The sequence below is a fragment of the Ovis canadensis genome, chromosome 2 (genome assembly GCF_042477335.2).
Source record: "Ovis canadensis isolate MfBH-ARS-UI-01 breed Bighorn chromosome 2, ARS-UI_OviCan_v2, whole genome shotgun sequence".
NCBI classification, from domain to species: domain Eukaryota; kingdom Metazoa; phylum Chordata; class Mammalia; order Artiodactyla; family Bovidae; genus Ovis; species Ovis canadensis.
In genome coordinates this window covers 87,860,536-87,883,595 of record NC_091246.1, presented here as the reverse complement: position 1 = coordinate 87,883,595, position 23,060 = coordinate 87,860,536, and the positions used below count along the sequence as shown (strand labels likewise).

Below are 23,060 nucleotides of genomic sequence, written 5' to 3'. Positions count from 1 at the left end.
AGGAAGTAGTGACGATCTTAGTCTTCCGAACTATCACATGGAAAGTGCTTTCCCAACAGATGTGGTCTAGGGTACTTGCTGACTCTTGCCATGTGAATTTCCTCATAACTGGGTTCAGGAAGTGCCCGATCCAGTCTCTACCAGAAGAATCAGGAAGTGCACAGGGTGGGGTGAGGGTGGAAGTATGTGGAACAGATAATAAAGCTATGGTTATAATAGACATGAGAGATGGAAATGACTCAAGAGGACATCAAGCCAAGGCTCTGCTACCTTAGCCCTGTTTCAAATCGCCTGAGAATATCTATGCAGCTCTTTCTTCTCTCCAAGACCTAGAATCTAACTGGTCGACATGACACGGGTGAGAAATACCTTTAATAATTCAAGGTATGGGACTTCCCTGGTGGTCCGGTGGTTGAGAATCCACCTGCCAATGCAGGGGACTTGGGTTTGGTCCCTGGTCTGGGAAGATTCCACATGCCTTGGAACAACTAAGCCTGTGCGCCGCAACTGCTGAGTCTGCATGGCCTAGAACCTGCGCTCTGCAACGAGAAGCCACCACAATGTGAAGCCCATGCACCACAGCTAGAGGGGAACCCCTGCTTGCAGCAACTAGAGAAAAGTCCATGCAGAGTAGCAAAGAGCCAGCACAGCCATAGCAAATAAATCAGTAATTCTTAAAAACAAAATCCAGGGTATAGTAGGTTCAGATTCTCATCAGTGATCTACAGCAGGGGTCAACAAACCCTAGGCTGAATGCCAAGTCCAGCCCGGTTTCTGAAAATAAAGTTTTACTAGTCCATGGGCACATCTATTTATTTACTTACTGTCTATGGTGCTGTACTCTACAAGGGCAGACTTCAGTTCTCTGCAACACATATGGCCCTCAACACATAAAGAGTTTCTTATCTGGCCCTTTACCAGAAGAATCTGCCCAACCTTGCTCTAGAGCAAGTGCCTCAGGAGGTAGCCAAGCAGAGGTCACGCAGGCTGGTTTGCTACAGAGAGGCTGCACAGAAGGGCTTGACTGTGCCTTGAAGACTTCTAGGATTTAGCTAGAGAGGAAGGGGCACAGGAGATAGTATTCCAGGCCAGGAAGGCTTAAGACCACAGCAATTAGTAGGGAAAAGTCTGCCTGGAATAGAGGGACTCTCGTCAGCTCTCTCTATCCACAGTGGAATGGTTGCAGGATCCCCCTAAACCACCGTCCACAAGGCTCTAGTTCCTTAGATAAAATGGAATAGCACAGTCAGCCATCCATGTCTTGGACTCCCTATCTAGGGAGTCAACCAACTGCAGATGGAAATTTTGATCTGTGGTTGGTTGAATCTGTGGGTGTGAAACCAGCGAATAGGACCAATGATATATTTATCAAAAGGGAAAGTGGATCCAGTGAAGTTCAAACCTGTGTTGTTCAAAAGTCAACTATATCTGAGATAGGAGTAAGATGGAAGGATGGACATAGAGGCTAAGTCTGAACAGCACAATGCCTAAAATATTCTAATTGATGAAACATATCATTTCCCCATACCAGCCTCTTCCATGGCTGAAAGAGGGTCAAGAAGTAACTTTTAAATTCCATTCACGCTCTGAGAATCCATTTTTAAAAGTACTGATGCCTAACTCCACCCCTCAGAGATTTTGTCAAAATTGGTCTCAGGTGGAGCTTTACTTTTATACTTCCCAGGTGCCTCTATTGTATAATTGGGAACCCCTCCCTCAATGGAGGAAATGGCCAGGCACGTGCCTGCAGAAGCCCAGCTCAGGGCCGGGTAGATGGAGCAGGTGGACGACACATGTACGTCAAATGAAGCCAGTAATAATGGCTTGTAGCAGGGCCAGCCTGATAAGCCCAGGCTTTACTAGAGTCAGTGCTATAACATTCAGTTGGCCACATGGGTGCCAATAAAAGAAAACACTTCTGCCCGCCCTTGCCTAATCCTGGAAAAGCCTATGGTGCTTGATGCAATATTGAGTCTGTTTATAAATTTGGGCCTTTATAGATTTCTCTCTGTTACTTTAAAGTGAATATTTACAAGGCCTTACACAATTTTCCCTCAACCTTGTTGCCTCTGATCTCTCTCTACCCACAACCCTGATGACTGTGCTCCTGCCACCTCTCGCCAGCCTCCTTGTTGCTCTGGAGCATATGTGCCTGTCTCAAGGACCCCAAGCTCGCTCTTACCCTGTGTGGTACACCCTTGTCTTCTTTTCCTCCAGACATACACAAGGCTCATAGTTCATATTCAAGTCTCTGCTCAAGGATAATTGTCTCAGTGAGTCCTCTCTCAACCACCTATTTTGATACTGTATCCTCTTCCCCATACAGGCACTATCCATCCTTCCTCCCCTGCTTTTGTTTTTTCCTTATGGCACTTACCACCTTCTAACATACTATGCCATTCACTTCATTCTGTTTATTTTCTATTTCCCCTACTGTAATGTAAGAAGTATGAGAGAAGGATTTGTATCAGTTTTGTTCTCTGCTGCATCCCCAGAGTGTCTTCAACGGTGCCCGGAACATAGAAGGAACTCAGTAAGTGCATGTTCATTACCGCAGTGCTTGGAACGCTCATCCTTCAGGGCTGAGTTTATAAAGTTCTCCGTTAAGCCTTTTCAATTTCCCCTTTCCCAAAGGAGACCTCCTTCCTCTCTTCCCTTGGATTTCTTCTGCAACTCTTTAGTTTTTTTTATCTCTCCTCCTACCTCTGAGCTCCTCCAAGGCTGAGAGGAGGCAGAGGATCTAGGATCGATGGAGGCTGGACTGATAACTGTTAAGGAAATGAATCAGGATTGAGCAACAGAAGCTTTGGACCATCCACTTTCTCCAGCTCTACGCCTATGTAGTTCGCCATTTCATTCGAACATTTTGACTTGAATGGTCTGAAAGGAGTCCTTACCACATAGGAGTTACATGAGTTGCAGTGAGAAAAGCCTAAAGAATCAGATGCTTGAGAATCTATTGGTTGTATGGATTATCTTTCCTTTCCCACGATAATCTGACCAAGTCCTGTCCACGTTACTTCCTACATATCCTTGAGTTCATTCACTCTGTTCTCTCCAGCTCTCTAGTCTAAGTCATGGCAATCTCTTACTTACAAAACTGTAACCACTTATTAAGTGGTATGATGTACTCTGTCTAGCGTTTTCTCCCAGAATCCACCCTCCACACAGAGGCCAGAACAAGCTTTCAGAAACATAAATCAGAGGATGTCTGTCTCCAGCTTTTAAACCATTCAGAGACTTCCCATCACATTTGGAGCAAAGTGTGAAAGTTTTACTGAGACAGGCTGGGGTCTGGGAGTCTTCGCTGCAGTGCTGTAATGCTTGCACCTGGACAAACCTCTCCTGCAGCAGCAAAATATAGAGAGACTGCATGGGACTGAAAATAACTACATACATGCAGCAGTTAGAGCAAATTCTCAACAAAAGATACAAAGATACCACAAAACCCATATCTGCCACTTCTAAAGAGCCTGGAGCAAAAACAGGCTGTTGGGAGCAAAAGCAGGGTACTGAGTATGCCCTCTGCACTCACCACCACCAGAGGGAATGGGCGAAACACGTAAGCCACCTCTCCAGCTCAACACCTGGACATACTCCTACCCTCCCCCCATGTAAGGAACCAGCTTACTCCCCCTCAGCAAGTGAGCAAACAAGGGAACCTATTCTTCTTCCCTCCTGTGGCAGCAGGGGTCCCAATAAAGCCCTGTCCGAATTTCTTCTCTGGCCTCTGGTCAGTTTCTATTGATTGGGGAAGGCCAAGAACCCTGGTTGGTATCATTACCATGGCTTAGAGCATCCTCTTCAGACTCATCTCAGGCCACTCTCTGCTTAGTTATTCCTGTGCATGCTAAGTCACTCTAGTCATGTCAGACTGTTTTTTTTTTTTTTCAATGTCAGACTCTTTGTGACCCCCATGGACTATAGCCCACCAGACTCCTCTGTCCATGGGATTCTCCAGGCAAGAATACTGGAGTGGGTTATCATGCCCTCCTCCAGGGGATCGTCCCAACCTAGGGACCAAACCCGTGTCTCTTACATCTCCTGCATTGGCAGGTGAGTTCTTTACCACTAGTGCCACCTAGGAGAGTGAAAGTGAAAGTCGCTCAGTCGTGTCCGACTCTTTGCGACCCCATGGACTACACAGTCCTTGGAATTCTCCAGGCCAGAATATTGGAGTGGGTAGCCTTTCCCTTCTCCAGGGGATCTTCCCAGCCCAGGGATCAAACTCAGGTCTCCCGCATTGCAGGCAGATTCTTTACCAGCTGAGCCACAAGGGAAGCCCAAGAATACTGGAGTGGGTAGGCTATCCCTTCTCTGGCAGATCTTCCTGACCCAGGAATTGAATGGGGGTCTCCTGCATTGCAGGCAGATTCTTTTCCAACTGAGCTATTAGGGAAGCCGCTAGTTATTCCTGTAACAGTTCCTCAAATGCTTTTGGTTTTATTGCTTCAAAAACCATTGCTGGTTTCTCCGCCTGGAATTCCTTTGTCTGAAATGGCCTTTCTTCACCTGGACAACTTCCACCGCCTCTCCCAAACTCAGCCCAAATATCCCCTCCTCAGAGAAACCTTGTCTACAGCTCAGACCAGGGGTGCTATCCTGTCACAGGCCCCACAGAGCACCCAGTTCTTTCCCCTTTTATCATAGTCTTAACTTGAATTACTTTCTTCACCACTAGAATTCAAACTAACACATAACAGGCTCTCAACAAATACTGAATGAATGAGTTAAGTACATCAATCTGTGAGATACTGTCTTCTTTAGGCCCTGAATTACTTTCTTCTTGGTAAGTCACAAGACATGAGAAAAGGCTTGTGTAGAGTGGCTCTCTGTGGGGCTGGCATGACATGACTTCCAGCGGAGATGCATAGGAGTCTCTCTGACTGGCGTTGGAGCTTACTCGTTCACAAAGGACCAAACCTTACGCATACCCCATGAGAAATTCCAACAGGTTCCTAGGACCTAAAGAGGGTATGAGCAAAGGTATGAACTGCTGTTCTTAAGCCACATATAACTATGTGTTGTTATTTTGTCACTGGATGCATCTAAGGTCATCTAATCCAGACAAAAATCCAGGGACTTTACAATAAAATTCTCTCTCTTTTCTGGCCCCCCTGAAGAAGTCTACTCCTGTACGTTATGTTTCTATTCTGTAAAACTGTAAAATAAAACTTTTAGAAGAAAATACTTTGAGACCTTGGCTGCTGCTGCTGCTAAGTCGCTTCAGTCGTGTCCGACTCTGTGCGACCCCATAGATGGCAGTCCGCCAGGCTCCCCGGTCCCTGGGATTCTCCAGGCAAGAACACTGGAGTGTGTTGCCATTTCCTTCTCCAATGCATGAAAGTGAAAAGTGAAAGTGAAGTCGCTCAGTCATGTCTTGACTCTTAGCGACCCCGAGGACTGCAGCCCACCAGGCTCCTCCATCCATGGGATTTTCCAGGCAAGAGTAGTGGAGTGGGGTGCCACTGCCTTCTCCGTGAGACCTTGGAGTACATAAATATTTTTAAATATAACACCAAAAGAACCATCTATAAAAGAAAAATATTAAGCTGAACTTCATCAAAATTAAAATCTTCTTCCCTTTGAAAGACACTAAAAGACTGAAAAGACAGCCATTGACAGAAATCATATTTCTGATAAAAGACACATATCCAATATATAAAAAGAGCTCTCAACACTCAATAATAGTTAAATTAAAATAAAAAACTCAACTTAAAAAAAAAAAACCAGGGCAAAATTAAAGAGACCTTTTACCAAAGAAGAAATCAGGATGGCAAATATGCACATAAAAAGCTCAATACTATCAGTCATTAGGAAAAGACAAATTAAAACTACAAGAAGAAACTACTATACACTTAGTAGAATGTCTAACATTAAAATGGCCAACTATACTGTCTGCCTGCAATGTGGGAGACCTGGGTTTGATCCCTGGGTGGGGAAGATCCCCTGGAGAAGGGAATGGCTACCAACTCCAGTATTCTTGCTTGGAGAAGTCCGTGGACAGAGGAGTCTGGCAGGCTATATAGTCCATGGGGTTGTGAAGAGTCAGGCAGAACTGAGCGACTCTCACATACTGTGTGGAGGTGAGGATGTGGAGAACTGGAACCTTCATACACCTCTGATAGGAATGTAAAGTAGGCAACCACTCTGGAAAACAGTGTGGCTATTTCTTAAAATGTTAAACGTACACTGACCATATAATGCAGCCATTTTACTCTCAAGTATTTAATCAAGAGAAATGAAAGCATGTGTCCATACAAAGACTAGCCCTTTAATATACTCAGCAGCTTCATTTGTAATACCCAGAAATGGGAAATTACCATTCTCGTCCCACAGGTGAGTGGCTGAGCAGGCTGCAGTGCATCTGTACAATGGTCGCTAATCAACAAGAGAAGGAAATGTGCTATTGATGTAAGTTACAGTGCGGGTGAATGTCCAGATAACTGTCCTGAGCGAAAGCAGCCAAGCTCCCCACAGTATGATTCCTCTTTTTTTTTTTTTTTAAATAACAATCTAATCTATACTGACAGCAGATGAGTAGTTACTTGGGGCCGGGTAGGGGTGTGAAGGAACAGTTACAAAGGGGCACAAGGTAACTTTAGAGAATGATGAATATGATCATTATGTTGCTTTTGGTGATGGCTTCATAGGTACATCCATATATCAAAACATCAAATTTTAGACTTTATATATGTATTACTTATTATATGTCAATTATCTCTCAAAAAGGCTATTAAAAAACTTACATGTCACACCCCAATATTCACAGCATTATTATTTACAATTGACAAGACACGGAAGCAACCTAAGTGTCCCTCAACAGATAAGAATGGATAAAGAAAATGTTGTATGTCTATACAATGGAATATTAGCCAGCCACAAAGAAGAATGAATTTTTTGCCATTTGCAACAACATGTATGGACCTGGAGGACACTATACTTAGTGAAATGGGTCAAAGACAAATACTGTATGTTATCTCTTACAAAAATGAATATAACAAAACAGAAGCAGACTCCCAGATATAAAGAACAAACTAGTGGTTACCAATGGGGAGAGAGTAGAGGTGAGGGACAAGAAAGGAGTAGGGGCTTATAGGTGGCACTAGTGGTAAAGAACCTGCCTTCCAGTGCAGGGGACAAAAGAGACCTGGGTTCATCCCTGGGTTGGGAAGATCCCCTGGAAAAGGAAATGGCAACCCACTCCAGTACTCTTGCCTGGAAAATTCCATGGACTGAGGGGCCTGGTGGGCTACAATCCATGGGGTTGCACAGAGTCAGACACAACTGAGCAACTTCAAGTACACACGTATCCCTTGGAGAAGGAAATATCAACCCACTCCAGTATTCTTGCATGGAGAATCCCATGGATAGAAGAGTCTGCCAGGCTACAATTCATGGGGTCTCAAGAGTCAGATACGACTTAGCGACTAAACCACCACTAGGGGATTAAGAGGTACAAATTACTATGTATAAACACCATTAAGTGAAATATGTTACAAGTAGTACTTAGAGTACAGTTTCATTTTAGATAAAACTATATAATGTATATATTAATGACTAGGAAAAAGATACTTGTGCTGGTTACTTCTGGGCTAGGTAATTATAGATGATGCTCATTTTCTTCTTTTTTCTTCTATTTTTTAATTGCTCTACAATGAAGATGTATCACAGTTATAATAAAAACCCCAACAAAAGTTAGTTTTTAAAAAATATCAATGGTAATACCCTATAAATGGTACTGTGAGGAATATTAGTCTTGGGCCTTAGTGGCCAAAAGAAATATTTAACAGAAGGCTGCAAAAGGGTTTAGGTGCTGTGGGGAGGCTTGAGACACTGCTGCTCTGAAAATGGAACCCTGTAGGCTACTGCTTGGGTCTGGACCACCACAGGTGCTGCGTTGCAAGGCTGTGGTGCTGGCCTTGCCTCCCAGAGCAGTTGGCACTTCAGGCCTCCCTGCACAAAGAACAGCTGGAAAAAAAGGACAAAAAAATTAGCATCTGCCTTGCCTGGGACAAGGGATTCAGTTAGACTGGGTCAACTCTGCTCAGCCGAGCCTCCACTGGACATTTCCCACGTCTAGGTCAGACACCAAAGAATATGAGGGTGGCAAGGACCCACTCATCTGAAGACTTCATTTACAGTTACAGAAAGTGAGACTCAAATGAGCCCACGGCCGTGTTACTCAATCAACATTCCTTCTTGAAAGCTGTAACAGTGGCTTGAAGTGAAATCAATGCTGTACTATCTGAAAACCAAAACAGCCATTTCTGGAGTGGACTCACCCTCTGGGAATCTTAACACTCAAACCGTTATGGAGAAGAGTTGATGCTGACATATGGCTTTAAAACCCTCAAATCTCCCTTCTCCCCTTCCTCTCATGAAAACACAAGAATCTAGCCCATGAGTTACTGTCCCTGAGTCACAGAACCATAGAGTTCTTTGAATCTGTTGTAGCAGACTGTAGTTGGGAGAAATACACACACATGAATCTCTACATTCACTGGCTACGATGGGGTTAGCAAATGCTTTTATCCTATATATCAACTGCCACATGCTTGGTTGGAACGTTAAAACGAATTCCAAGGCAGAGCCTGAACTGAGTGAGTGTCATGATTGATTAAGGGTTGTCTTGGCTATGGAAGGGGTGATTAACAAATATGTTTCCCACTTATTTCCATCCTGGTCTAGAAAATCTGTTACCCTCAACCTAGTGTTTCTTCATTAAATCTCTCCTACTATTGATTACCTACTCTTACGGAATGTCAGGTTAATTATTTCAAATATTACTTTAACTACATCATTTTACTTAAAAAAACTCTAAAGATCTCTCCTCATTTCTCACATAGAAAATTTACCCCCTATATCTAATAATTACACTGTTGTGTCTGAATCTTTGTGACCCATGGACTGCGGTCCACCAGGCTCCTCTGCCCATGGAATTCTCCAGCAAGAATCCTGGAGTGAGTTACCATTCCCTTCTCCAGGGGATCTTCCCGACTCAGGATCAGACCTGGGTATCCTGCATCACAGGCAGATTCTTTACCATCTGAGCCATCAGGGAAGCCTCTGATAATTAAGGTCCTCCATAATTTGATGCTATGTATCACTCTGAGCAGTCCTTCACAGAATACCCTCTCTGGCCTCTGGCTTATTTCCTATATCCAGAATACACACTGGTCAGAAAGAGCCACCAACAGGAGCTAGGGATTGGAGCTAGATCAAAGGGGAACATGTGGGCAAACAGATCATGCTGAGTCACTAGCCAGGGAGGCCTGTGACGGGCAGGAGGCTGTTAGAATGCTTGTGGTAAGGGTTGGAGTCACACCTGTGTGGACAAGCTCTGGCTGAGGCTTGCTCCCTGTGAAGGCCTAGTTTCTATCCCCGCTGAGCTTTCTTAAAGCAGTGGGGTCTTACAGCTGTTCTTGAACAGACACCTGATGCACATCCCACACGTTTTAATCTCTGGGTTCATGGCTTGTTTTCTTCCCTTTGTGTCTATTTGAATCCCCACCCCCACCCTTCAGTGCTCAGCATCAAAACAGAACAATGAGGCTCTGGCCTGTCTCCAGCGACTGGTTTCTCAGGGTCCTGATACCTGACACCATTCCCTAACTCATCTCCACAATTCCACGTGGCTCTCTCTTAGTTCTGCGGTGTTCCCAAGTCCATATTGCTTATACGGACTTTATTGCATTCAGGGACTTTATGGATACTGCCTCTGATACTCAGGTGGAGTGGTCTGAATGTGAACGAGGACGTTAAGGTGTCTCTTAACCATTAGATTTAAATACCAGTCTAAGGTAACAAAGCACCATAAACTAGGAATGGAATTCAGCAGCTTAAAGCACAATAAATTCTTATTGCCCATGGCTAAAATGACACAAAATATTATTCCAGAATAAGGGAGAAAGAAAGTAAAGCTATCATGGAAAAATATGAGCAGGTTAACTTTTCTGGCATGCTTAATGGCACCTGAGCAATCCAAGAGTTATTGAACTTGAAAATAAGCAATTGCTGCACACCCTGCTAATGACTGGGCAATGATAGTAAGTTATGACACTCTCTCATGGTGATGAACCTAAAATAAAAGTTTACAATGCACACATTTAATCTGGAATAAATTTACCATTCATAATGCCAAAATAAAAAAAAGAAGCAGGTTTAAATGCCTATGAATTCTGATCAACGTGATGTGGAAAAAACTCAATACCAAGTTTGTTATGAGAAACAGAATAGGGCTACTCATTACTATATCTATGTTTTAGTTTTATCCAGATCAGAAACAGAAAAACCAGAAGCTTTTGCCATATGCCTGTATGCATTCTTTGCTAATATTAGATGTTATCAAAAACTGAAGGTAATCTTTCTGGGCTATAACCCTAAAGATACCAAGCCTTGTGGCCATGCTGATAAGTTAAGATCAATATTACTGAGAAACCACTGGCTTCCTGTTCCCTGTTAGCTGGCACAGAGAAGAGTAGAGGAAATTTCAACATTGAGTCAAGGGAAGAATTCTAGCTGCCATGACCAACATCTGGGGCCACATACAGTTAGCATGAAGACTTTTTCCATTTTGTAGGCCTGTTTTTCCCAGGCCTTTGAAGGCAGAAGAATTCTTTTCCATCTAGACCATATCTAGGGGTCATGCTGAGGGTGGAGGTTGCTCTGGCATCCCCACAGCTCTGGAGTGAGGGGCCCAGAACATGGATGCCCTAGAGCGAGTTTCTACTACAAGAAGGTGTCAGCCTCATGGGCAATAACTGGGTGTAGGCTCTCAGTGACAGATGACAGGGAAGGTGCCCCTGGTGGAGTTACTGAAACACATGCCTTGAGGAGTCTGGGTTGTTTTTAGGCCCTACCTACAGAAGGAGGTTTACATAGACTGCCGGGATTAAGGGAGGTACTAATACCGCAGTTTTCTTTTTGAAAGCTGGTTATAGCTCTATTGAGGTAAGAAGAGGTCATGGAGGAGTACTGGGATACAGCTGGTGATGGGGAGAAGAGATGCAGGAGCTGTTTTTCACTGCTGTATCTGTTCTCTAAGTCCAGCACCATCAGTCTGATTGAGAAGATCTGGACTGTGGCACCAACCCAAGAGGATTCAGAGAGGAGCCCTTTCGGACTCTGGCCAGGCTCAGGTCCAAACTAAGAACTGAATTCACCTCATATGGAAAGTCAGCCAAGTTTCCACTGGTAAATCTGGATTCTGTACACAATTTAGTGATTTCCTGTTGGCCACCCCCCACTTCTGCCTCCCTCCCACCTGCAAGCAGTCACCCATCCATAAATCCTGTCCAGCCCTGGATTTCTGCCCAGTGTTCCAGAGGGTTGGACTCACCAAGGAGAGCGGAATTCCCAGGATCCAGGACCAGCTGTGTTCCCAGTGGAGATGTCAGCACCGAAGGAAGGTTCAGTCCAGTGGCTGAGAGCAGGGCCCAGATGTCGTCCAACTGTGTGGGGACGTGGGGGGGCTCTGTGAGAAGGAGGATGGGGCATCAGGCAGGTTAAAGCATAAAGGCTGTGCTAAGGGGACAGGGAGAGGCAGGCATGCATGGAAGTGTGTCCACGTGTAAGGCAGGTGTTACTATTATTACCTCTAACATCACTTTGCCTAGAGAGAAGGTGTTCCCATCAAGGTGAGTCTGAATTTCAAACATAATACTTGATGCCCGAAACTGTACAGTCAGTGATAAGAATCAGGCATGTTGATTTCTGGAGTTCCTTCCTTACTGTCTACCACTTTCTACCACAGGTGCTCTATAAACACATAGCTAATTGGAACTATATTATAAAGACATTTTGAAAAAGCCAAAGCTTCTCCAGAACTATATGCCAAGTCCTGTGCTGAAATAATTTTCATTCCTTGTTTCATTTAACTCTTAAAACGACCTTTAGAGGGAGGAACTTTGTTATTGCCCCTACAGGCAGGGATAAGTCACAGGAATTTCTTGTTTCTAAAGATCCTGTGAGTGGCTGCTTTCTGGGAAGGAAGGGGTACAGTTGGGAGGTTAGGGATTCACTTTGTGATCTGGATTTTTATGTCTAAGTAAGACCAGAGAAGCAGTTCAGGGGTGATGTGTTAGTCAAAATCTTGTCATGAGTCCGGGCTGATGTAACCAGGAATTAGTTAACCAGAGCTAAAAGTGACAGAAAGGGAAACACAGTGGCTTGCTTATGAATTTCCTTGAGCAAATAAAGAGGCAAGCAGCTGTTGAATGCAGTGGTAGGATGATCCCTCAATCTGCTGAGAAAGAAGCAGGACTCTGCTCCCGCTTCTTCCCGAGTCTCCTGGCGCACTGCAATTCATATCCAACACCAACTCCCGCCTTTTTCTCTAGAGCACTTGTTGGAGTGGAAAGAGAAGCAGAAAGGTTGTCCTTGTAATTGATGGTCATTTCAGCAGTGTTCAGAGAGGGCCTGCTGTGTGCTTGTCACCGTGTTCAGTACTTGTTAGAAATGGTAAATAAGCCAGTCACAGTGGGGCCTGGATCTACTTCAGAAACATGCCTTCTGTCTACTCTGCCTTTGACTGCAAAGACCATCACATACAGAAAGCAGTAATAAGCTTACATATTTATATATAAAAATTCAACATTATAAAGACATTATATATAGTCTATATAATTTGAAAATATTCTTTACGTGGTGTAGGGTAAAAACATCGTGATTGGATTCAGGAACTCAATTTGAGGCATGGCTCTTTCATTCACTAACTTGGGCAAGTCACAATCCCTCTATGCTTTAGTTTCTTCATCTAAAAATGATTTTTTGAAAAAACAACCCTCATCATTTCCAAGGTCTCTTTCTACTTTGATATACCATGGTTTTAGGAATTGATACTGATAGTTTTTTTTTCAAAGTTAGACTCTCTTTTCTCTCATCCTTTTTAATATTCTTTCAAATATATTGAAATTGAATATTGAGGGAAATGGAGTTCCCCCAATAATACAGAAATGGGATATTCCTTCAAGAGTATTATAATTCAAGAAGGCTTTGCTTATTTATTAATAGCCCAAAGGGGAGGTTATGGCCCATCTTTAAAACCATTGATCTTTCTGGGCCAAATGTCAGCCCCTCCTAATGTCCTTACAGCTTCCGTCATAGTTTACTTCTTCGAATGTCCAGCTAATCTTTTGAGGGAAACTGTCAATTCCCCAAGGACAGAAGTCACCTCTTGTGTTTATCCTAAAGCTCTACATGGGACTCAGTGGCAACACTTAATGAATAGCCATTCAGTGGCTATATGAACCCATGAATGAAAGTTGGCCTCATGACAATTCAGTCCTCCACAATACAGGTTAAGTCATGGGCCTCATGAAACCTCAGCTTTACACATGAAATCCCTCATTTAAACATTAAGCCACATTTGGGGCTGATTTTAAAAAAAGGAGAAATACTACTCCTATGTCCATAAAGTACCAAATAGAATAGGAAATACTATTCCTATGTCCATAAAAACTAACAAACTTTGATGAATAAACAGGACTTCTAATTGAGGAAATTAAGAACCTAAAGAGTGTGGGGTTTTTTTCCCCCATCCAGTTTGATTAAATTGGGAAGACTTCATGCTCTTCAAACTCCACGTTCACGGTTACACTGAATTAGCGTTGGAATGCTACAGTTTTGGCTCCCAGAGCATACACACTTCATAGACAGAGCTACATTAGCAGCCACACTTCCTACACGTTCATCTCTGTTAGCAGAGGTGATCAGGAAGGTTATTAGAGAGGAAATCCCCACAGTAAGCACCATAACTCAGTGTGGGGCAACAGTCTGGGGCCCTGGGCTCCAGATGAGCAGCTCAGCCAGAAGAAACCCAACACAAAACAAATGACATCCTCCACGGAGCTGATTTTCTGCGGCTTCCTAATATGACTGGAGGTTTATGCAGCCACTGTTGAGAGGAAGACCCACGTGGGTCTCTGTGAAATCTGAGTGGGCAGGGGTAGACTCTATGCTTTGCTATATCATCACTGGGGTGTGAAAATATGAGTAAAGTTTATTTACTTTCCCTTGTGGAAGGCCATAATATACATATTGTGGCATGTAATTATTCGTATTTCTCATCTTTGCCCCCCCACCAAGAATGATGGCTCTTTCTTAGTGAGATAACTAGCATACATGCTCTAATAATTGCCTTTTTTTTTAAGTTTTTTTTTTTATGTGGACCATTTTTAAAGTCTTTCTTGAATTTGTTACAATATTGCTTCTGTTTTACATTTCGGTTTTTTGACTGCAAGGCATGTGGGATCTTAGGTCCCCGATCAGGGATCGAACCTGCACCCTCTGCACTGGAAGGTGAAGTCCTAAGCACTGGGCCATAAAGGAAGTCCCCTCTAATAACTGCCTTTTTAAAAAAGAAGACAAAAACAAGCTTCTTTACCCGCCCCTGACCAATGCCCAGCCTCTGCTGGGAAGAGAAGCAGAGTCTGAATCCCGGTGTAGATGCAATATGACTGATTCCAGCCCTGGGCATCAGTGAGTGCTGGATGGTGTCCCGGCAATTGTTATTATTTTTAAATAACGATTTTATGCCAGGAACTGTGTTAGACTCTTTAATCAGGGGTCCTTCTGTCTGGTGGTGCTACTGTCTGAATGTTTGGGTCCCCCAAATACATATGTTGAAATCCTAATCCCTTCAAGGTAATGATAAGAGGAGGCGGGGCCTTTGGGAGATGATTATGTCAGGAAGGCGGAGCCCTCATGATTGACATTAGGATCCTTGTAACAGAGACCCCCAAGAGCTTGCTTGTCCCTTCTGCTATACGAGGGTGCAGTAAGAAGCCACCATCCTGCTGCCATGGAGAGGGCCTCACCAGAGTCTGACCATGAAGGCACTTGGATTCTAGACTTCCAGTCTCTAGACATGTGAAGAACAAACTTCCGTTGTCTAAGCCACTTGTGCTCAGTTGGTCACTCCTGGCTGACTCTTTGTGACCCCATGGACCCCTCTGTCCCTGAGACTGCCCAGGCAGTCTTGCCCAGGCAAGAACACTGGAGTGTGCCATTCCCTTCTCCATGTAAGCCATCCGATCTGCGGCTGTTTCGCTATAGCAGCTGCACTGGACTAAGGAGAGGGGTACACACGTGCACTTAAGGTGGGCTCGAGTATGAACTTCCCCATTTTTCTCAGCAAGGTAGTCTATAGTTTTTGTCTGAATCTCAAAGCAGTCCTTAATATAGAAGGAGTTAAGAAACTGCCTGTTATCTCTATTTGTACCTTCCCTGCCTGCCCACAATGGGCAATCTTGTTTTCTACACAGAGACCAGGATCTACGGCTTAGCAAGGTTAAGTGACTGCCCAAGGTCACACAGTGAGTAAGTAGTAGACCCAGGGTTCCAGCTGACCTCTGCTTGGTTTGCTTGGCCCCTCGGTTTGTGTTCTCTCTACTGGGAGGCCCTAAGGTGGGGAAAAGGGAAGGAATATCCATTTTACCTTCATGCATTTAATTGGATCAGGGCCAGGAGGAGGTGAGGGTGGGTCAGAGAGTCACCCCAGTGGGGTCCACTGGGGGTGGCAAGCCTCATGGTGTTTACCTAGAATCAGGAGCTCAGTGCTCTCAGTCAGCTCCCCGTGCAGATTGGCCGCCCTGCAGGAGTACAGGCCTTGATCCAAGGAGGACACAGCTGTAAGCACCAAGGAGCCCTCGTGCAGAGGGGGAGGGGAGCCCAGTTTGCTTTTATTCCTGAACCATGTGACTTCAGCTTCAGGCACACCTAGGAGGAAAAAAAAAATGCATCAGCCACTACATTCAGGTGACCTGGAGATATTTATAGCCTCTTGGTGGACCCGCCCTAGGGCTGCTCTGCAGGAAGCATCTGCCTGGGCGTCTTCTACGCTCCTTCGGCCAAACTAAACACGTCTCTGACCTCTCAGCTGTCTTGAGATCTTTTGCCTTTAAGAGCTTCCAGAGATAAGGCAGGAAGGGAAAGACTGGTTAAAAGAAGAGGAAGAGGGCAGCTGAGAAAGGCACTTGCCAGGGTGGAAGGAGTGAACCAAAAGCCTTTGGAGAAAACACCTAAGAATGAAATCTATGTATCAGTGAAAATGATTAACTTGACAACTAAATGAAACAAACCTAATGAGGAATAAGAGAAGGCAGGCTCGAAACAGCATACACTGTATGATTTCACTTCTGAACGTAGAAAAGAAAAGCTGGTAACATCAGTCCCTGTTGTCAGCAGTCAGAGTGGGGGGTTCCTCTGAGGGACGGGGATGGAAGGGAGGTGCTGTCGCTGAGAGTGGGGACAAGGAACCTGCCTGCTAGTAGCTGTCTTTTGACTTGGGGGCTATGTTTGGTGGGCTTGGGACCTTTATAATACATGCACTTTTCGGTACAAACATTATACCTCAGTAGAAGGTTAAATGGGGTCCATGGGGTCACAAAGAGTTGGACATGACTGAGCGACTGGACAACAAGAAAGTTAAAAGCTACAGAATATTAATATATTCACGAACCAGACAAATGAAAGCTGCTAGATCCTTACCAGCACTCTATGTAGAAAACAAGCCTGTATTTTTTGAGGCCTAAGTATTTTCTTAGAAAAAGAGGAGATGGAACCGTGGCATGAGGTTCATCATCAAAGAAAAAGAGAGACCAAAAGGGAGTACTCTGCTCTCTCTGCAGTTCAAGTTCATTATTGAGAGAGAGCTGGGGAGAGTGCGTACATCTGAACTGGGGTGGGGCTCCTGTCTTCGGAAGTTAGGCTCTGTCCTCAAGGACTGTTAGGGGCTCAGTGCTTGTGTCCTCTACAAATTCGTATGTTGGAGTCCTAACCACCCTCAGGGTGATGTGGTAGGAGATGAGGTCTTGGAGATTTTTAGGTTTAGATGGAGTCCTCCTGAAGGCAGTGGCCATTGTGATGGCATCAGTGCCCTTATAAGAAGAGGCCCTCTCTTTCTCATTCTTTTCCCTTCCCTTTTTCTCTCTCTTTCCCTCCCTCCATCATGAGAGGACACAGCAAGAAGATAGCTGTCTGCAAGCCAGGGAGAGAGTCCTCCTCTGGGACTGAATGCTCTGGCACCTTGATTTTGGAATTCTCAGCCTCCAGAACACTGAGAAACAAACTTCTGTGGTTTGAGCTGCACAATCTGTGGTATTTTGTTAGAGCAGCCTGAGTAGACTAAGACAATCGAATGGCTTTCATTCCTGAGGAAGTTTCCCTGTGGGTGGCGTGCCGGTAAGCAGTCCTCAGTTTAGGACAAGCCTGCTGAGATGGTCTGCATAGGAGGCTCCGCGGGAAGCCCAGCTCTAGTGAGCTGAGAGACAGGAACCATGTGGCGTTAATTCACAGTCTGCAGGGAGTGGACAGCTCCGTTTCTGTACTTTCTAGCTTATTGACTTAGCTCACAATGTTTGCTCATGAAACTTGTGGACATGTATCCGGGGCATGTTTAGAAAGCCAAATCCAGGTAAATGGGGTCAAAACCCAGAATAGGCAGAGCTGGAACTTTAGTCCTGTACTTTCTCAGAGCTGGGGATGGATTTTGCCCTTGGGGCAGGGGCAGCCTTACCCTTCGTGGGCAGCCTACAGTTGAGAATGCAGACACCTTCATGGCATCACCTGTGTACCCACTGCTTGTCTCTGATGAATAAAATGTACTCAGAGCCTCCTCTGTAAGAGCCAGCTCTCATCACGAGCCCTGGAGCACTTGCTGCTCCTGGGATCCCAATGGCAGGAAGTGGGGCTGGCTGGGAGAGTGCTCTCCTGTTGCCTCATTAACAATGAACTATTCTGCATGAATTCACTGGTGTCCTGGCTGTCCTGCTGCTTCAGGTATGGTTTCCAGTAGTGGAGTGATAGCCTATGGAGGGTGGCCCAAGCGTTTGGCCAATCTGTAGAGCTTTTCTCTCCCTGTCTATAAGGAGCAGGAGAGTGACTCTCTGGTCCTCTCTTTTCGTTGTAGTGCAGATTACCCATAATTCAATGTGGATCCCTAGGGACTGGTGGACTGGCTGGAGGCAGATCTGTTAAAAGAGGGGGAGACTTGGGTACCACAGCCCTGATCCATCAGAGAGGGGCACACACTGTGTTACTTGATGCTCAGGTGCATGAGAGGGGCCAGGCTGGTGTTATTGTCTCTAAACACACCTGGAGTAAAGATGCAGGTGAGAGGCAGAAAGGCTGATTTTTCATTGCAACACCACTAGGGAGAGCAAGAGCATCATGATGCCCGGCCATGCCAGCTTAGACTGTGGACCCTGAGCTCTGTTTTCACGTTGGGAGGAAAAAAAAAAATTCCATAGCTTTCAGGAGAAAGCCTCTGGAAAGAAAGTTGAAAAAACACCCCCCACTCACCCACCCACATCACTTCTCTCCTGAAAATGCAAGGAAAAATGAGGTTCTACAAACCAGCTTCTGCAAGTATTCACCCTTTTCCCCTCACCATAAACTGCTCACACATAGTACCCGTCAGTGGCACCTGCCTTGGACGGGGTCTGTGGGCAGCAAGTGCACAATCCCTGATAGGAACTGAGGCTGTCCTAGAGCGAGGAGGCAGAGTAAGAGACAGGGACGAGTGGGCTGTCAGTTCCACCAGGAGACGGTGGGGGTGAATGCTGTCTCCATGACGGTGCCCATAGGCCATGACTTGGGTGTCTCCAGGGCCAACATTGTGTTTACATGGTCGGCTGCCACAGCTAGACTTGCTGCTCCCCTAAGTGACCTTCTTTGGTCAGGCTAGCCAGGGGGAGAGACAGGGATGGTGAGGAAGAGAAGGAGGAGGAGGGAAAGAGATGACCCAGGGATGGAGCCATTTCTCACATTTCCAGGAAGTGGGTGTAAGCTTCTTCCATTCTTGCCATCACTCTTGGCCTCATGCCCTTATGAAATCAAGTCTGTTTAACAGGACAAAACAGAGTCTTTACCAATAGAGCTGAATCCCTCAATTGAGAGCAGGGGAGTTCATGGGAGAAATGGACATGTTCAGAATAATGAAGGTAGATGGAAGGGACCTCCAATCTCTGTAAAACTGGGCCCACAGAGTGACCGCAGTGCTGAGGGAAGCCGCATGTTACAAGGACCATTCTGTGACAGAGTAGCAAACCTCTCCTAGACTCATTCAAACACAGACCTGCATCAATAATTTACCAGTGCTGCTGGTGTCACAGTTTGAAGGATTCCTGCCTGGGATTGTGTGCCTTAAAGAGAATGACACCAAAAAGATGCTTTGGAATGACAGCCAGCCCTGCCATGACTGATTGCGATGTATTACAAAGGTGGAACAAGGGAACAGGAAAAAAAAAAGGAATGAGGCATCTTTTTTCTTTTTCTCTCAAGACATGACAATGATGCCTCAGAAAATATAATCAGCCCTCATACACGCCAGAGGCCCTTGAAAAGGTAACCAGATACACATGCCTAACCAAGATGCTTAGAACACCGAGACAGCAGGAATGCACTGAGGCCAGAAGCTATACGTATCCCGAACACATTAGAGGGAGAAAGAACATTAACTGAATATTTGCTATAAGCCAGACATTTAATAAACATGTCATACAGAATCACACAGTTACCATGAAGCATTGTTATCAACCCCATTTTACTGATGAGGAAATTGGGACTCGAAAAGATTATGAAATCTGCCCCAAGAGACATTAGTCTGGATTCCTGAATGATTACATGAGGACAGAGTCCCTCTCCACTTTGCCACCAATCGGTGACCTACAGATGGCAGGCAGGGATCCAAACTCAGTATATCTGATGCCATGAAACCCCCATCCTACCAAGTACATGACACTGTCTGCCAGTATTCGAGACTGCCTCCCGTGAGAAGCTCTGAATTGCTGCATGTTATCTCTGGTGTCAATCCCTAAATGCTTTCTGCTTTTGGAATTAACCTTTCTACTGTAATCGTAACATCAAGGTTATTGTTAGGAGGGAAGTTTCTAGAATCCATTGTTAGTACACTTCTTGGTGAGAAGCCTATCAGGTTGTAGATGATTTTTTTCCCTAGCCTGTTGTGATATGACAGCACATTCTACAGAAAGAAATGTTTGAAAAGTGACAAAAAATACACTCTACTGAAGAGCAAAGTGCACAGCTATACTGTTGACAAGTTAGCCAGATAGGCTCCACACTCTGGACTCCCTGGTATGATCTGTGTCTAAAATAGGAAGTGAAAGGACCTGCTTTTACTTTTCCTGCTCTGTGGCATATCTTATCAACAACACAGTGGTCTCCCTGCTGCTTGAAAGGATCAATAAATGAGTGTAGTCATAATGGGCTGTAACTTGACTTGATTATGAGGATTAGTGCTTTTAATATCCACTGAGCTGCCAGGTAGGGTGATGCTATAATAATCTTTTTTAAAATCCCAGATAGGATATTCCTGTTAACTAGACCACTTGTTATACTTGGAAGGCTGCCTGCACCCTGACACCTTGTCAACATCTTCAGGTGGGGCATCCACTGAAAGGCACACCTTGACATGATAAGTTCTAGAAATTTCTCTAAAGGCTTGGTGCAAGACAAGGGAAGAATATAGTAACTTAAATGTCAATCTGAGCGATTATTCTAAAGAACCATGGCAGTCTGGTAAAGAGGCTTTCAATCTTGCACATTTCTTCACACTCACTGTGACAGATGCTGATAGATATTCCTTCTTTTTTCTGGGTACCCAGCCTGGGCTTCCCTGGTAGCTCAGATGGTAAGGAATCTGCTTGCAATGCAGGAAACCTGGGTTCAATCCCTGGGTTGGAAAGATCCCCTGGGGAAGGGAATGGCAACCTACTCCAATATTCTTGCCTGGAGAATCCCACAGACAGAGGAGCCTGGCGGGCTACAGTACATGGGATCACAAAAGAGTCGGACACGACTGAGCGACTAATACCTCCTCCTCCTCAGCCTGGCAACATTCCCCAACAGCCCTTGGTAGCGGTGAGTGGCCATGTGATTAAGAAGGGATGTGAGAAGCAGTAATGCGTGCTACTGGCTTGGCCAAAAACGTTTGTTCCGGTTTGCCTAGTATCACCCTTAAAACCATTTCAACCATCCTCTACACTTTGTTTTCTCCTCGTCTTACTGACAGGGTAGAGAGAACCTTTGGGGAGACCTTTGAAGGCATGTATTCAGGATAACAGAACCACCAGTGTCCAGGGATGCTGAAGGACTGTGGGGGGCAGATCCCCTCCCCTTGAGCTGACCAGGACCACTCTTTGGACTCCTAGGTAGGCAAGTAATAAACTTCTATTGTGTTTGAGTCATCATTATACATTTGGGGGTCTACCTGTTACCATTAGCCTTTCCTGGCTAATACACTGCCCATCATTGACTCCTCAACTATTTATTTCTACATGACTAGTCCTGACAATTTTATATCCTAGGTAAGTCTTCAAAAGCTTCCCCTGTTCCAAAATGTACCATAACCTAGGAAAGCATAAGATTTAGCTCCTGCCTACTGTCCCCCACCTCTCAACTACAAGTCACCCTACTGTCTTCTAGTCTCTCCATCTTACAGCCAAGCCAGCCACATTTCACTCTTTCAAATGCAACATACTCTTTCTACCTCAGGCCCTTTGCACATCCTATTCCCAATGACTGAAACTCTTCCTCCTCCTCTAACCCCTTATCTCACATTCCGTTTTCTGAATTCTTCTCCAATAGAGAACAAGTATGGGAGTGGTATAAGAGACTGAATCACTTTTCAAGAAAAAGCCTCATCATACTTGTTGTTTAATGGTTTTTATGTTTAAGGGTTGGGAATAATTTGTGAGTCTGCATTTTACATGTTGAAAGCATACATGTGCAAAAGATATTTAATGAAAAACTGCTAACAACTCAAACATGCAAGGACACGAGTTATTCTATGTAAATTATGTAATAGTCTTAAAATATACTATTATATAGCCATTGAAATTATGTCACAAGAGAGTCATAAAGGCCACTTGTAGCATCAAAGTAAAAATAGTTTCTTTTGCTATTTGGTATTATAGCTGTCAGTATTTCGACTGGAGACTCAGCTCAAGAATGATTTCTTTGTCCAGTAAATTCACAGACCAACAGTTTAATCAAAAGCAGGCTCTTTCCCATCTATGTTGAATAAAAGTGAAAGTGAAAGTGAAAGTCACTCAGTCATGTCCAACTCTTTGTGACCCCATGGACTATACATGTCCATGGAATTCCTCAGGCCAGAATACTGGAGCGGGAAGCCTTTCCCTTTTCCAGGAGATCTTCCCAACCCAAGGATTGAACCCAGGTCTCCCTCATTGTAGACAGATTCTTTACCAACTGAGCTACAAGGGAAGCCCATGTTGAATAAAAACCTTATCTAATAAAAGGCACAATGACAGAGACACATTTATTTTATTTAACTATGATTAATACAAATGGTCCTATGAATAACACTAAGTTTTTTGTAATGTAATGTGCATGGCCAGGCAAAAACTGGACCTTACAACCTAGGATTTCACTATCAGGTTACCAAGAGTGAATCTCTGGGTCAAGTTGGAGACATGGCACTGGGTGGCCCAGAAGAGCTGACCAAAGCTGTTTTGACTTTTCTAGTTTTCCTGTGATAAATTTCCACCTGAATTCTGGTTTTCTCAACCTCCTTCAGATGCTCAAGTCCTGATTTTGCTGCCCTTTGCTTCCCACTCTTTTAGTCCTACCAGTCCCAACACTCAAGAGGAGACCCAATATGGTCCATTATATTGGGAGACCCATCTTATCTCCAGTTGGTGTGCTGTCTTCAAGGCACATGTTCCTAGAGATCAGATGGGGAGTGATGGTCCTGCATAAAGGATCTGGCCTTTACCAGCAGTCTGCGTACAGAGCGGCAACTCATTCCTGGGACACCCTGACTGAGAGTACAGAGCCTGAAGGGATTTAGTTCTACAGGCTTTCACTGAGGCGGCTGGATGCACGGGCCAAGGGCCGCTTTACCAAGAAGAAGCTAGTGTATTACGACAGAGAGAGATTTATATTTTGGGCTTCCTAGAGCTACCAGAAGATTTCAGAGAAAACCAGACCTGTCTGTTCTTAGGAAAAAACATGCTGCAGAAGATCTTCCTCCTACTTCTAAAATGGGTTCTCTCTGGCCTTATAAATCACAGGCG

The 23,060-nt window shown here is 44.7% G+C and overlaps 1 protein-coding gene across 3 annotated transcripts in view; it reads right to left on the bottom strand.

The window, feature by feature from the left end:
- Positions 1-23,060, bottom strand: part of ADAMTSL1 (ADAMTS like 1) — a 1,110,365-nt gene that overhangs the window by 81,394 nt on the left and 1,005,911 nt on the right. For all 3 annotated transcript variants that reach the window (XM_069576633.1, XM_069576634.1, XM_069576635.1), the window contains 2 exons: positions 15,541-15,720; positions 11,342-11,476 (listed from right to left, as the gene is read on the bottom strand). In XM_069576633.1, coding sequence (XP_069432734.1) covers positions 11,342-11,476; positions 15,541-15,720 — 315 coding nt within the window. The remainder of the gene's footprint in view (positions 1-11,341; positions 11,477-15,540; positions 15,721-23,060) is intronic.